The sequence below is a fragment of the Pleurodeles waltl genome, chromosome 7, assembly GCF_031143425.1.
Source record: "Pleurodeles waltl isolate 20211129_DDA chromosome 7, aPleWal1.hap1.20221129, whole genome shotgun sequence".
Classification (NCBI taxonomy): domain Eukaryota; kingdom Metazoa; phylum Chordata; class Amphibia; order Caudata; family Salamandridae; genus Pleurodeles; species Pleurodeles waltl.
In genome coordinates, this window is record NC_090446.1 from 1347669458 (window position 1) to 1347684637 (window position 15180).

At 41.6% G+C, this 15180-nt stretch overlaps 1 protein-coding gene across 1 annotated transcript in view; it reads right to left on the minus strand.

Moving 5' to 3' along the window:
* Positions 1–242: 242 nt before the first annotated feature.
* The window catches only part of PTPRH (protein tyrosine phosphatase receptor type H), a 634102-nt gene continuing 619164 nt past the window's right edge, over positions 243–15180 (minus strand). The window contains exon 28 of the mRNA XM_069200757.1: positions 243–2732. Within this exon, the coding sequence (XP_069056858.1) occupies positions 2574–2732 (159 nt within the window). The 3' untranslated portion in view covers positions 243–2573. The remainder of the gene's footprint in view (positions 2733–15180) is intronic.

A 15180-nucleotide genomic window follows, 5' to 3' on the forward strand; every position in this document is an offset into this window, starting at 1 on the left:
TTGTGCTCCTTGTTTTTGTGTCTAACACAAGTAAATAAGTATTAGTGTTCAAAGACCGAGGATTGGATGTACTGTGCCCTCCTCTCCTATCTGCTCTCAGAGAAGATGTAAGAAATTTTAGTCAGTGTGGAAAGAGGGACGATTATCAGTGCTGAGCAGACGGGCTAGGGTACAAACAGTGTGGGTTGTCAGTGTTGGGATATCGTCGCTGCTAATATTCCAATGAATATTACACACACAAGTCAATTTCTGAATTATTTTATGATTTAATAAATTAACACAGTGGCTTAATTATATTTATAAAATCTGTTTTTAAGAAAACAACTGTTTCCTAAGATTCGTACACAAAAGGCATTTGAAGGCACTTATGAAGGAAAAACAATCTTTGTAGAAAAAAATTACATTTCATACACAAATTCCTACATATAATTTATTCTGTTTCTAAGGATTTAAAGCTGTGCAATCGACACAAAGACATAACTTCCTTGCACTCAAGTTGTTTACACTTCAGGAGAGGAAGGCACCAGAGGAATGAGTTAAAAAATAAAATAAAATGTTCCCTGCTCAGGAGCACTTCACGTACTGGTGCTGTACCTCAGAGGAAGACTCAAGCAAGGCGCGTTTTCTTGACCATTGCAATCCTTTCAGGCAGCAGCCGTGCCTTTCTGTACCATCAGTGTTGGTGCTCATCAGTGACAAAACTTGGTCTAGTTGTTGATGCTAGAACTAACAATTTTTGCCCAGAGTTCGAAACTGAGTTCCCCATTTCACCAAAATATGTGATCCTGAGCACATCTCTTATTCTTCTGTTGCCTCAAAATGCCGGGACAAGTTTGGAGAGCAAATCTCTGAAGCTCAGCCAGTAAATAGTTTGGGTCGGATTCAGGTCAGGCATCCAGCATCAGGTAGTCAGTTTCCCACCGACACACTTGTTGAGAGTATTTCCAGCACACCATGTCCAATTAAACCCCTCTTCTCCAGAGTGCAATAATGCCGAAGTCGAATATACCAGTAAAATCCAGCAGAAACATACAGTAGTGAGGCACTGTGGCTCTCGTGAATAAGAATCTCTGCAGAAGGCACCCTCTCTTAAAAAATAGTAAACAGTGGCACAAAAGTTTTAGTCCCTCACCCATCCTCAATAAATACAATTTCCATTTGCCTCAATATGAAGGCTAGTAGTCATGAATTTAGGGGACAGTCAGTCATTGTTCTGTGTTTGCTCGTTGTTTCGTTTCTCTCTAGTGAAATAAATGATCTTATCCATTAAACTTCAATCTGATTTACGTTTTCTGTTACAAAAGAGCATCACTTCCCACAAAAAATCCCTTCCAACATATTTTCCAAAATTGTCTACCATGCATCCCACTACGCATTAATTCCCGGTGGCCTCCTCCCCGAGTGAGCATTCCACATCCAAATGAAATCTATGAAGTTATTACTCATACAAATAAGCATTGAACTTTTGTTTTTAGTCAAAATGGTGATTGGCAAAGATGATATGGCATGCCAAGTGGCAGTTTAGCTACTGGACACCTAAGCCACTGTCAAAGTGCACAGTCAGTTGCTTTTGGCATGCTTAGGCAAGGGGAAGAAGATGGAAGGCGCAATGGTGGGAGATGACAAATCAGATTTGCAGAATCCTTCTTCCGTCCTCCTTCATTTGGGTACACATAGATGTGCTTTTTCAGCTATCAAAAACTATTAGTGCAGAAAGTGAAGTGTACAAAACTCCCATGCTGTTCAGGACATTGTTAACTTTGGCCAATGTGATGTTACCCACGGACACTATAACTTTAAAAACAAATAACAAGAAAACCACAAAGGTACATGGGGTATCAACAATGGCGAACATGTCAACACCAATGGCCAATGTTGCAAAGTCAGTTTGTAGTAGAGTTGCAACAACAGCTAATGCGTGTTCAACAAAGAGCGCTGCAACATTAAGAATCGCCAATGCCACAGTAATGATGTTCATTGTTGGTAAAAACAGTCAGTGTCAGAATAGGAGCACAGCTTGAGGTACCATCAGAAGAGTAAATCTTTGGCTAACAATATCAACCAGATAATAAAGTGGAGTCAAAAATGTACGATGCGTATTTCGGAAGAAGCTGAAGTAAAGCACTGCACCAATGTGCACAAAAATGATTGGACATGAGAAACCAAAAAGGGATGCTAACATAGTACAAGCTGAGCTCAGGTGAGCACTGGTGAAGAGACACATTGCACCACTCCCAAGAAATTGATCAGTTACTGGAAACTGCAGCCGTACCAATGACCAGCATCAGATTCAGCTACAGGGGATGATCTGCAGACAAAGAGAAGGTTGGGCGTCATGGAATGTGCATCGAAGATAAACGTTCTTCATGGCGAAGAGCTTTCATGCTATTAAACACGAGTGGGGTGTTTGGTATCCTGTGTCCTGCTTCACATAAAGGCTCGGCTTGGATGAGGGACTGCCATGCATCTGGAGGAGAAATGCAGGCTGCAGAGGAAAGAGGATCCATAATATTTTGGACCTTAAGTGCTGGTTCGGTTCAGCTACTTCATCTACACTTGGCGTTTCCTTCCTCTTAGGCCAGTCTACCATTTCCATTCCCATAATGCTGGCCAGCGCCGACATTCTCATAGATAAGATCACCCCCCATCTGGTTCTCATATATGTTCTCAGCCGGTACATGAGGGTTCTGGATCACATCGAGCATGCACTGGTTAAGGAAGACATACTGGGACTGCAGAGACAAAAAAAAACAGAAGAAATTACCAATGAACAAAAGATTAGTTCCACATGAAGAAATAGAACATTCCTACACCATGACCACCTATCAAAGGCTAGGTATGTACCAAAGAGACTGAGATTTATCCACCGTTCACGGGATCAGGAGAAACAGAGAATCAGCTTTGTCGTTTTTAAATTTATTGGTCATTAGTGATATACTCAAGCACTTCGAAACACCCAGCTGAAAGAGCTGAAAGGGTATGATTCATGAAAACTGTTGTTCAGTTTTTGTATATGTCACATTATGGAAAAAGCATCAGGGGTAACAGTATAAAACACTTTTACATATGCACCTTTAAGTTGAGATATACCACAGGCAGTTGAGAGTGAATATATATATGGAAAATGTCACTTACCCAGTGTACATCTGTTCATGGCATGAGACTCTGCAGATTCACATGCTGTGCATTATCCTGCCATCTAGTATTGGGCTCAGAGTGGTACAAGTTGTTTTTCTTCGAAGAAATCTTTTCGAGTCACGAGATCGAGGGACTCCTCCCCTTTCGGCTCCATTGCGCATGGGCGTCGACTCCATCTTAGATTGCTTTCCCCGCAGAGGGTGAGGTAGGAGTTGTGAGTATACTAGATGTGCCCATGCAATGGAGTAGGTATGTATGTACATATTGTGTATTAAAATATTATTTATTTACAAATTTTAAATTTTCATTCAACTAATAATGGCTACAGGCTCCCGGGGAGGTGGGAGGGCGCATGTGAATCTGCAGAGTCTCATGCCACGAACAGATGTACACTGGGTAAGTGACATTTTCCGTTCAGTGGCATGTGTAGCTGCATATACACATGCTGTGCATAGACTAATAAGCAGTAATCTCCCCAAAATGCGGTTGGTTAGCCTGTAGGAGTTGAAGTTGTCTGAAATGATGTTCTTAATACAGCCTGTCCTACTGTGGCTTGTTGCGTTGCTAACACATCTACACAGTAATGCCTAGTGAATGTATGAGGCGTAGACCAGGTGGCTGCCTTACAAATTTCCGTCATAGGTATATTTCCAAGAAAAGCCATTGTGGCGCCTTTCTTCCTAGTGGAATGTGCTCTTGGTGTAATAGGTAGATCTCTTTTTGCTTTTATATAGCAAGTTTGAATACATTTAACTATCCATCTGGCGATGCCTTGTTTGGATATAGGATTACCTGCATGAGGTTTTTGGAAGGCTACAAACAATTGTTTTGTTTTACAAAATTATTTTGTTCTGTTAATGTAATACATTAGTGCTCTCTTTATCTCTAATGTATGTAAGGCTCTTTCGGCTACTGAGTCTGGTTGTGGAAAGAAGACTGGGAGTTCCACTGTTTGGTTTAGGTGGAATGGTGATATGACCTTTGGTAGGAATTTGGGATTTGTACGGAGAACCACTTTATGTTTATGTATTTGTATAAAGGCTTCTTGAATAGTAAATGCTTGTATCTCACTTACTCTTCTAAGTGATGTGATAGCTATTAGGAAGGCTACTTTCCAAGTTAAGTATTGCATCTCACAAGAGTGCATGGGTTCGAATGGTGGTCCCATGAGTCGTGTTAATACAATATTAAGGTTCCACAAAGGTACTGGTGGTGTCCTTGGGGGTGTCCTTGGGGGTATGATTCTTTTTAGTCCCTCCATAAATGCTTTGATGACTGGGATTCTAAAAAGCGATGGTTTTATGTGTAATCTGCAGATAGCCAGATATTGCAGTGAGATGTATTTTAATGGAAGAGAATGCTAGGTTAGACTTTTGTAAGTGTAATAAGTAGATTACAATGTCCCTTGTGGAGGCATGTAGTGGTTGAATCTCATTAGTGTGGCAGTAGTAAACAAATCTTTTCCATTTGTTTGCGTAACAATGTCTTGTCGTAGGTTTTCTAGCTTGTTTAATAACCTCCATACACTCTTGTGTAAGGTTAAATGTACGAATTCTAATACTTCAGGAGCCAGATTGCTAGATTGAGCGATGCTGGATTCGGGTGTCTGATCTGTTGTTTGTGTTGTGTCAACAGATCTGGTATGTTTGGTAATTTGATGTGAGGTACTACTGATAAGTCCAACAGTGTTGTGTACCACGGTTGGCGAGCTCAGGTTGGTGCTATGAGTATTAGTTTGAGTTTGTTTTGACTTAGTTTGTTGACCAGATAAGGAATGAGTGGGAGAGGGGGAAAAGCATAAGCAAATATCCCTGACCAAATGATCCATAGTGCATTGCCCTTGGATTGAGGGTGTGGGTACCTGGACGCGAAGTTTTGGCATTTTGCGTTTTCTTTTGTTGCAAATAGGTCTATGTTTGGTGTTCCCCAGCGGAGGAAGTGATCCTGTAGGATCTGGGGATGAATTTCCCATTCGTGAGTTTGCTGGTGATCTCGACTGAGATTGTCGGCTAACTGGTTCTGAATGTCTGGGATGTATTGTGCTATCAGGCGAATGTGATTGTGAATTGCCCAATGCCAAATGTTTTGTGCTAAGAGACACAGTTGTGACGAGTGTGTCCCCCCCTTGTTTGTTGAGATAATACATTGTTGTCATGTTGTCGGTTTTGACAAGAATGTGTTTATGGGCTACCAGTGGTTTAAATGCTTTTAATGCTAGAAACACTGCTTTCAGTTCCAAATGATTTATATGAAGTTGTTTTTGTTGACCCTGTATGCTGTGCTTGTTGAGGTGTGCTCCCCACCCTATCATGGAAGCATATGTTGTGATCACAGCTTGAGGCACTGGGTCTTGGAATGGCCGCCCTTGGTTTAAATTTATAGGGTTCCACCATTGAAGCGAGAAGTGTGTTTGGCGGTCTTTCAACACTAGATCTTGAAGGTGACCCTGTGCTTGTGTCCATTGTTTTGCTAGGCACTGTTGTAATGGCCGCATGTGTAATCTTGGGTTTGGGACAATGGCTATGCATGAAGACATCATGCCTAGAAGTTTCATTACAATCCTTACTGGGTAGTGTTGGTTTGAATGTATGCTTGATGATATATTTTGGAATGCTTGGACCCTTTGTGGACTTGGAGTGGCAATAGCTTTTTGTGTGTTGAGTGTTGCTCCCAAGTATTGTTGTATTTGGGATGGTTGCAGATGTGTTTCTGGTCATTTATAGAGAACCCTAGTTTGTGTAGAGTTTCTATAAGGTATTGCGTGTGAAGAAGACACTGTTGTTGAGTGTTGGTTTTTATGAGCCAGTCGTCTAAGTATGGGAATACGTGCATGTGCTGTCTCCTTATGTGAGCGGCTACTACTGCTAGGCATTTAGTGAATACCCTTGGGGCTGTTGTTATCCCGAACGGTAACACTTTGAATTGATAGTGTATGCCGTGTATTACAAACCTTGAGTATTTTCTGTCAGAAGGATGGATGGGTATGTGAAAGTACGCATCCTTGAGATCCAATGTTGACATGTAATCCTCCTTTTTTAGTAAGGGAACCACGTCTTGAAGTGTTACCATGTGGAAGTGGTCTGACTTGATGAAGAGATTCAGTGTTCTGAGATCTAAGATAGGTCTTAACGTTTTGTCCTTCTTTGGAATTAGGAAATATAGTGAGTAGACGCCTGTTCCTTTCTGATGGTTGGGTACTAGCGCTATTGCTTGTTTTTGTAATAGTGTTTGGACCTCTATTTGTAATAGGTCTAAGTGTTGTTTGGATAGATTGAGTGTCCTTGGGGCACATCTGGCGGGAAATTTGTGAATTCTATGCAATAACCATGTTGGATAATGGCTAGGACCCGTGCGTCTGTGGTAATGTGTGTCCAGTTCTGATAGTGTGAGGTAAGTTTCCCCCCCACTGGTGATAAGTGTTGGGGTTGTGTGACATTGGAGTCACTGTTTGGTTTGGCTTGTTTTAAGTGTCTGGAACTTTCCCCTTCCTTTAGGGAATTGTCCTCCTCTATATGAGCCACGAAACCCTCCCCTCTGGTATTGTGCCTGATAGGTGGGTCTGGTTTGAGAGGTGGAAGGCTCTGGTGTTTGCATTCGAAAACCCCCTCTTAATTGTGGCTTTCTAAATGTGCCTCTGCCTTGTGGGGAGTAGAGCGCGCCCATGGCTTTGGCCATGTCCGTGTCTTTCTTTAACTTTTCAATTGCTGTGTCCACTTCCGGCCCAAACAATTGTTCTTGGTTAAAAGGCATGTTCAACACCGCTTGTTGGATTTCTGGCTTGAATCCAGAGCTTCTTAACCATGCATGCCTGCGAATGGTTACCGCAGTGTTGACCGTTCGTGCTGCCGTGTCTGCCGAGTCTAGTGCGGACCTTATTTGGTTGTTGGATATTGCCTGTCCTTCTTCGACAACCTGCTGGGCACATTTCTGGTGTTCTTTGGGCAAGTGTTGTATAATGTGTTGCATCTCGTCCCAGTGTGCCCTATCGTAGCGAGCAAGTAGGCCTTGCGAATTAGCGATCGATTGCCTGTGCTGCCACTCGTTTGCCCGCTGCGTCAAACTTTCTACTCTCTTTGTCAGGTGGTGGAGCGTCTCCTGACGATTTAGAGTTTGCCCTCTTTCTTGCTGCTCCTACAACCACCGAGTCCGGTGTAAGTTGTTGTGTTATAAACACAGGATCCATTGGGGGAGGCTTGTACTTCTTCTCCACCCTAGGCGCGATAGCCCTTCCTTTGACTGGCTCCTGGAATACTTGCTTTGCATGTTTGAGCATACCCGGAAGCATTGGCAGACTCTGGTAGGAAGCGTGGGTGGATGCCAAGGTGTTGAACAGTAAATCATCCTCTATTGGCTCAGAATGCATTGCTACGTGGTGGAACGTAGCTGCCCTGGATAGTACCTGCGTATATGCAGTACTGTCCTCTGGAGGTGACAGCTTTGTTGGGTAACAATCCGTACTGTTATCTGATACTGGTGCATCATGTAAGTCCCATGCATCAGGATCATCCTGTGTCATCCCTGTATGTGTAGGTGACTGCATTGGAGGTGTTCCCACTGGAGACAGTTGTGGTGAGTGTAGTGGGGAAGGTTGTGGTGAAAACCTTGGTGGTGGGGATTTTTCTCTGGCCACCTTCGTCTTCGGCTGCATTTCTGTCTCCTGAGATGCCAGTTTTCTTTTGGTCTTAATTGGAGGAAGAGTTTGTATTTTCCCAGTCTCTTTCTGGATATGCAACCTCCTTTGCATATGGTCTGGTTCATCCATACTTATTTCCTGCTCAAACCTGTGTCTTTCATGCATTTGGCTGGAAAGTCCTTGCTCCTCTGTATAAGAGCTTCTTTTCGGCTCCGAAGGCGCTTTTTTTCGGTACCGATGTTTCAGAAAATGTATTTTTCGGTTCTGACGATATTTTTCTCACTTTGGGTGAGTCGAACTCTCGCTGTCGAGATCGTTCGGTGCCGGAATCTCGACCGGAGTCAGAAGTCTTCGGCAAATCTCTGGCCTTTTTCGTGCCGATGTTTGGTCACCTTCTTTTCGATGGGTTAAGCCATGGCCTGCTGGCGGTGGCGTCCCCTTGGCCTTAACGATCTTTGTGTGAGTTTTGGACGGGGCAGTTCTACTCACTGTTCGCTGCACCGTCGAGGGTCGCTCACTTTCGGATTCGTCTGAGTCCGTCCCCTGGATGGAAATTCTTTCCTCCTCTCCGACGTCATGTTGTTCTCTTGGTGTCGACGCCATTTGCAGTCTTCTCGCTCGTCGATCACGTAGGGTCTTTTTAGATCGAAACGCTCGACAAGCCTCACAAGTATCCTCCCTGTGTTCTGGTGACAAACACAGGTTACAGACCAGGTGTTGGTCTGTATAGGGATACTTCGAGTGGCACTTCAGACAGAAGAGGAAGGGGGTCCTGTCCATTAGTCTTCGACGATGGATGTAGTCGGGCTGACCAGGCCCCGCTGAAGAACGGAAGCCTCGAAGGGCTGCCGGAGGGCTCCTGCTGTCGGTGCCGATACAATAACACTAACCCGGTACCGAACGAGAACAATACAGTCTATTTTTCGATATTTAGCTAACTTTCCCGATTCGAAATACGGAGTGAAGAGGAACACGTCCTAACCCGATGGTGGAAAGAAAACAATCTAAGATGGAGTCGACGCCCATGCGCAATGGAGCCGAAAGGGAGGAGTCCCTCGGTCTCGCGACTCGAAAAGACTTCTTCGAAGAAAAACAACTTGTAACACTCCGAGCCCAACACTAGATGGCAGGATAATGCACAGAATGTTTATCTGCAGCTACACATGCCACCGAACATATATATATATATATATATTTATACACACACACATTTTTACATTAAAAAAAAAACTTTACAGGGACGTTATAGTTACGTTCACATTTTAAACGTACCAAACCAACTGGTGAATATCAGAAATTAGATTACATTTATAATGCATTGGCAGCACATGAGAGAATAGTGTAAGGGTATTGTGTGAAAATATTTAATGCTAAGGTTTAGGGTTTGAGACTTTATAAAAAATATTTGTTATAATCAACATGTAATATTAGATGTTGTTATTGTTGGGTTTGTACTGAACTAGATATACGAATGTATGTTAATATCATCGGGAAGGTTTAATTTATGATCTTTGTGTTTTTTATTCTGTAAATATGGAGGTCATATGTGCAGTCTCAAAGGTAAAAGATAGAGAAGCTGTTGTATAGCATACCAGTATATTAATAGCATGTGAAGGAATAAGGTCAAGAGTTCAAGTCTTACCCCAATTGAGTGTCTATTTTTTAAGTGGAGATTCACTTCTGTTATTCATAGCATATATTTTTCATAGGTTTATTTTCTTTTTCGGTGAGTATTTTTGGGTGTTCAGGCTTTTGTATAGTAAGTTGCATTTCAGTAAAGCCACACAAAATTTAATTTGGGACACTTTGGGATAATGGGTTTTTGGATTTGGTTTGTGAGGGAGATGTTTACCTTTAAAGATAACCCGTAAAGAGAGTGCCAAGCACAATATGGAGGCACCTTTGGGGTTATTGCTAGTACTATCTTTGAGCTTTTCTGCATTTTCCATCAATGATCATGTGATCAAGAATTGGCGGAAAAATGAGAGTTTAAATAGTCACAGTAATAAAAGGATTGTTGGTCACTGATAGAAGCCTAAAGGCTGTCTCACTGCAGTGCGATGCATTGCTTAAATCACAGGTATTCAAATTTGGACATTATTATTGGAGGTTACTGTTCAGTTAAATGAGTTATTTAATGAGTTAAGATACTCTAATATATGTAATTCTGAGTTTATAAAAGGGTTTTGTTTTTAAAGATATGGATTAATACGAAGAGGAAACTCAAAGCTTTCGCTTTCTAAGAGTCACAAGTGGATGACCGTACCTTGGGGGCTAAATGGAAGATTGAAGTAAGATGAATGAAAGACTGTTAATACTTGCTCGTGAGTTTATTTATTTGAGAGTTTGTGTTGATTACTTACCTTATACACACTTGCAAACTGACGAGGATTTCACTAATAATATATAGCAATTGGCAGAAGTAAGGCTGTATACTGCACATTTTGAGCTGTGTGCAGTAGTTCTTGTCCTTACCATTGTTATTTATGAATTTGTATACAAATTAAATAGCAGAGTTTAGGTATTTTTCTCCTTTAAAAATGCTATATCTATTTTCTTATGATAATTTCTGGATGAGTCAATTGTCTTTTTAATTTTTCTTTCTTTTGTCTTGATTAATCTCAATTTTTACTTGACTAAACTCTCTGCATATGTTTGTGATTATCTAGTTCGATTTGAAACTATGTAATTTGTGAAGTACTTGAGGTGATTTGTAAGTAGTTAATGATTTGTTAAACTTTCAAAAGAGACTGTAATTGTTCCTTTTAAGGACTTATCAATACATATTGATAACCTTCTACTGTCCCCGCTTATTTTATTACTTTTCATTATTTTTCACTGTGATGTGGGATTTTCATTGTTGTCTGTGCTCACATTTTTTGCAATGTTTTTTTCTGGATCTTGCAATGTATACTTTTCATGGTAATTCTGGGTAATTTCATAACATGAAATTTGAGATACAATGGATATATATGAAATTGATATACGAATCAATGGATTATATATGTATAATAATGAAACTTTAAAGTTATAGAATTGTTTCTAGTTTTTCAATAGCTCACAACTGTGTTATGTCAGCCTTTAAAAACGGTGTGTCCAGAAAACACGTCGGCTGGCTGTAAAAAGTATTTGACGGCAATTTAAGAATAAACATTGTGAAGATACACTGATTTTTTCCTTTGTGTTCAATATCAAATGGATGGATTATGATTTAACAACAAATTATTGGAGGTTTGTGAAAAAATATTTTTGTTGGTACCCCAACATCTCCGAATTCCATATAACTTCATTGATCAATCCTACAATCTTCCTAAAGGGTAACTAGAGATAGGGATCTGAGAAGTGAAGCACTCAGCGTTTTCTTGGTTTACCCCATTACGTTTAGAAATATATATCTGTGTGTGTGTATAGCAACACAAAAGGATGATGGACGGAGTGCTGAACAATGCAAACACTCACCCCCAGTCACAGATCTGGGTTTAATCCATCGTTCTTTTGCTCACCGCGTACTCGCGGTTCGGCGTTCCAGCATGAAGACGCCGGTCTTTTGATCTTGAGCCTAATAACTTGATTACAGACGGAAGTCATATGAACCTTACATTACTATTTGTTACTACTGGGCCATGAATTTAAGACTGTGACAACTTTGATTGATTGATATACTACTGGCAACGGTTATAGATCGACAGGATTATCCGTATACAGTGGATTTCGATTTGATTATAAGCCCTGAAGAAGTCAATTGGGACAAAAGAATTTCCCATGACGAAACACGTGTTGGCTTGAAATGTTTCTCTATGGATAATTGATTTGAAGATATGACGCAATAAATCATTGGATTGGACCGGACATTGTGGAATTTTGTTAAATTTGAATGATTTGTTTCTTTTACAGCACTCAATTGAGTTAATGTATATTGTTGGTTGGTGTGATTGAAATAACTGATATTGTTTTTTCTTTTGCTCATCATTCCACCCCAGTTTGGACCCAGCCAAAGGATCCCAGGATCCCCAGATTCTTATTTCTTGTCCAGGGAGGACCTGGCCTAGCAGTATGGGCTGGACTGTTCCCATGGGGAACAGGGTCAAGACTGATTTGCGTATACCTGGGTCTAAAATGGGGTGATGTGGCGAGCAAAATAACGATGGATTAAACCCAGATCTGTGACTGGGGATGAGTGTTTGAAAAGTTTCAACACTCCGTCCACCATTATATTTTGTTTTGTAATGTTGCTTTGTGTGTGTGTATATACATACACACAAACACACACACACACAAACACGCGCTCCAAAATGGCAGGCGACTACTGGCACTAATACAGGTTAATGCGTGCAGCGTGATCAGAGCAGCATATCATGTTTTGGGAAATCCTATGCGACCAGACCTTTTATTAAATTCACCAAAGTGAAGGCCTACTGGCCCACTCATGAAAAGTTCTGCAGTTACAGAGGAGCTTGTATCCTTGTGCTAAGGTTCCAAGAGCGTGAATATATGTTGTGTGTGATCTGCGTGTTATGCACATAAGTGTCCAAGTGACTCAGTGTGACTTAGGCCTGCGGGTTCCAGTTTGAAAGCTCCTGACCTGTTCATGTGTACAAAATGGAGGTGAGATTCATGTTCCAGGCAGTGGAAGTATATTGATGACATTCCTGAGCGTGGATGGAGGAAACCTAGACACTGAAGTGGGGAAAGAGGAAACAGGGTTTGCCTTAAAAATTCAATTAGGGCTGCTGATTAGTCCTTCTGAAACTGCATTTTGGTGGATTGTAGGGGTGAAGGGTGGAACTGTAGTGCCTCTTGTCAGAGTGTGAAGAGTCATTTAAAAGGGGATAGCCTTTTATCTCTCTTCCTGATCGCTGTCAGGTGTGGCTGTTGACAGTCAGGTGTGCAGTGCTCACATTTTTATGCCTCTGTTGTAGGTGATCCAGCCTAGAAATAACCCTGCTATTACGAGCATCACTCTAGAAAAATGCTGACTCTGAAAGGTAGCCTGACAAAGACATAAAAATGAAAACTGACCCAGGTCACTTCTGAAAGTGCAGACAAAAAAAACATCCCCAGTTTGCCATTCCGGTGGGAGCTGTTGACCCATTTGTTGTTCCTTTTTCAGGTTCTCTTTGACCAAGGATGGGGTGCTTTACAGAGTACCCAGAGGGATACTGCACAAGCAGAGCAGGAGTCTGCATGACAGACAGCTTCTCAGAGGCTTGAGGACATTCCTGGAGACTGAACTGGAGGAAGAGCTGTTTTGCTGTGCTGAAACCTCTGGAGAGTTAAGCATGGAAGAAAGGGAAATAATGAGTCATCCCTGTAGGAGGAGGGTACTACTACTGTGGGCAACAGTTGAACCAAGTGCTGAAGGTCTGTCCAACAGAGACTTGTGAAGCACATGACTGGCGCACTTAAAGCGCATGATTTGCTGCACTTCCAAAGTGTGCCCGAGAGGATCTCTCCTTCTCAACCCTACTGTTGCAGCTGTGGCACTTGCCCGAGCTGTGTGCAATGTGGAAGCAAAAAAATCTGTGAAGCACTTGCTTCAAGTGTGCTCAAATGGACTAATATGGCTAGCTGCAGCACTTTCCAATCATGTACCATGTGGACTATGAGGCTCAAAGTAAATCTTCTACTGTACTCATCAACTTGTGGTGAGCAACTGAGTGTCTTCCCCTGGTGCTACCCCAAAAGTGCACCCAATCTGACCCACCTGCCACTGCCATACAGTGCACGAAGCAACCCAGCTGCAGACCCCACACCTGCACTTCCATCTAGAGGAAGATTGCATTGAGCCTGATGAAGCAGAAAATAAAGATTTTGATTTACTAACGCTTAAACGTAGTGCTGAAATAATCATGTGTGATATTAACCAAATTAATAAAGATTGTACGGGGACAAAATGTGCCCTCAGAGTAGTTTGCCATCATTTATACGCGTGCTTTATATAACGTGGTGAATCAGAATTGCACTAATCTGACATAATCATAAACGTGTGCTACGATTTGCTTGTTTGAAATGTTTTAGCTTAGCATTATTTTAGCGGAGGCTTTGGCCTAGTTGCCTGGTCTCACGGTTTAGATGCTCGTGTTTTTCCACTGTGCTAATAAACGTGTATTTCTGCTTGAAGCTGTACTTTTCCACAGAAACTGTTCACATGCTTATCTTAAAGTTGGTGCCAACCTGGCATATTTTCTTTTAATTCAAGGTCGACTTGCAGGTGCGGACAATGGAGGCTCTGAGAGTAAGCTAATGGGAAAACAATGTTGCAAATTACGTACCCATCCCCAAGGATAATGTATGCTTAAGTAAAAGCTTGAGAACTGTCGTGTTTGATTGGTCAATTTGAAGCTAACCTATGAACCCTCCAATGGAGACCCTACAGGACTTGAACTGTTGTCTATAAAAACCAGGTGCACGAGAAGAAGGTAGCCATTACCCGCTCGATACCCGCCATTTTGCAGACTTCGTAGCTATTATGGCCCACTTTGCTGCGACGCCATTTTGAGAGACTTTGATGCTTTCTCTAATCGAGAGAAAGAGGCTTTTAATGATTCTTGCCCTAGAGACTGTAACTTTGATCCGATCCCTTTGCATGAAGTAATAGTTTTACCTTGCTGCCGTGAGGCAATTGCCCCGTTCACCCCTGCCCCTTTGTTCCGTCCCATGCTGATCGAGAAACGGTACCCATGATGACCGAAGAACGGTACCTGTGAGACGAAGACTTCCTTGTGTGCTGATCGTAATTGGTAAATATGAGAAGAAATTGTAAAATTGCATTGTGTTTCTTTTAGGTAACCAACTGCTGATTTTGGTAAGAGCCCTAGTTAGGAGTTTTTCTAAATTAATGTTGCCAAATTGTTTTTGCATGAAGTCCCACATGCCGATGCTAATTTGAGGTTAGACGAGGTTTCCATCTGTCGCACGATGCAATTTGAGATCTTGTTATGCTGACCAAATGTATGCCATTAGTTCATTACAGATTATTGTATTAGTGATCTGCATTGCAATTATCGAATGCCTTGTGATTCAAATGCTCCATAGATTACATTTGTTTCGACGTTATGGACAGCTATTAATGTTCATATATGTTTATCATTTGGTGTTGAGAAACATTTACATTGTGCTAGCTTTGTTAATATAGGGAAATAAATTCACTAACTTTGCATTAAACTGGTGTGGTTATTCCTGACTGAAAGGTCAGGGTTCGCCAAATGTATTCTGGATTGATTGTAAAGTGTTATGTTGTTCAAGGTGTTGCTTATGTTCGATATTGATTATTGACTTGATGCGACTGATCGATATAAGAGTACAGAGAGTTCCCACTAAGTCAAAAGATTCATCGGCCTAAAGAGCGTCCCAAACAGGTAAAATTATTAATACGAACCGCTCTATCAGTAGATGGTAGCAGAGGACGG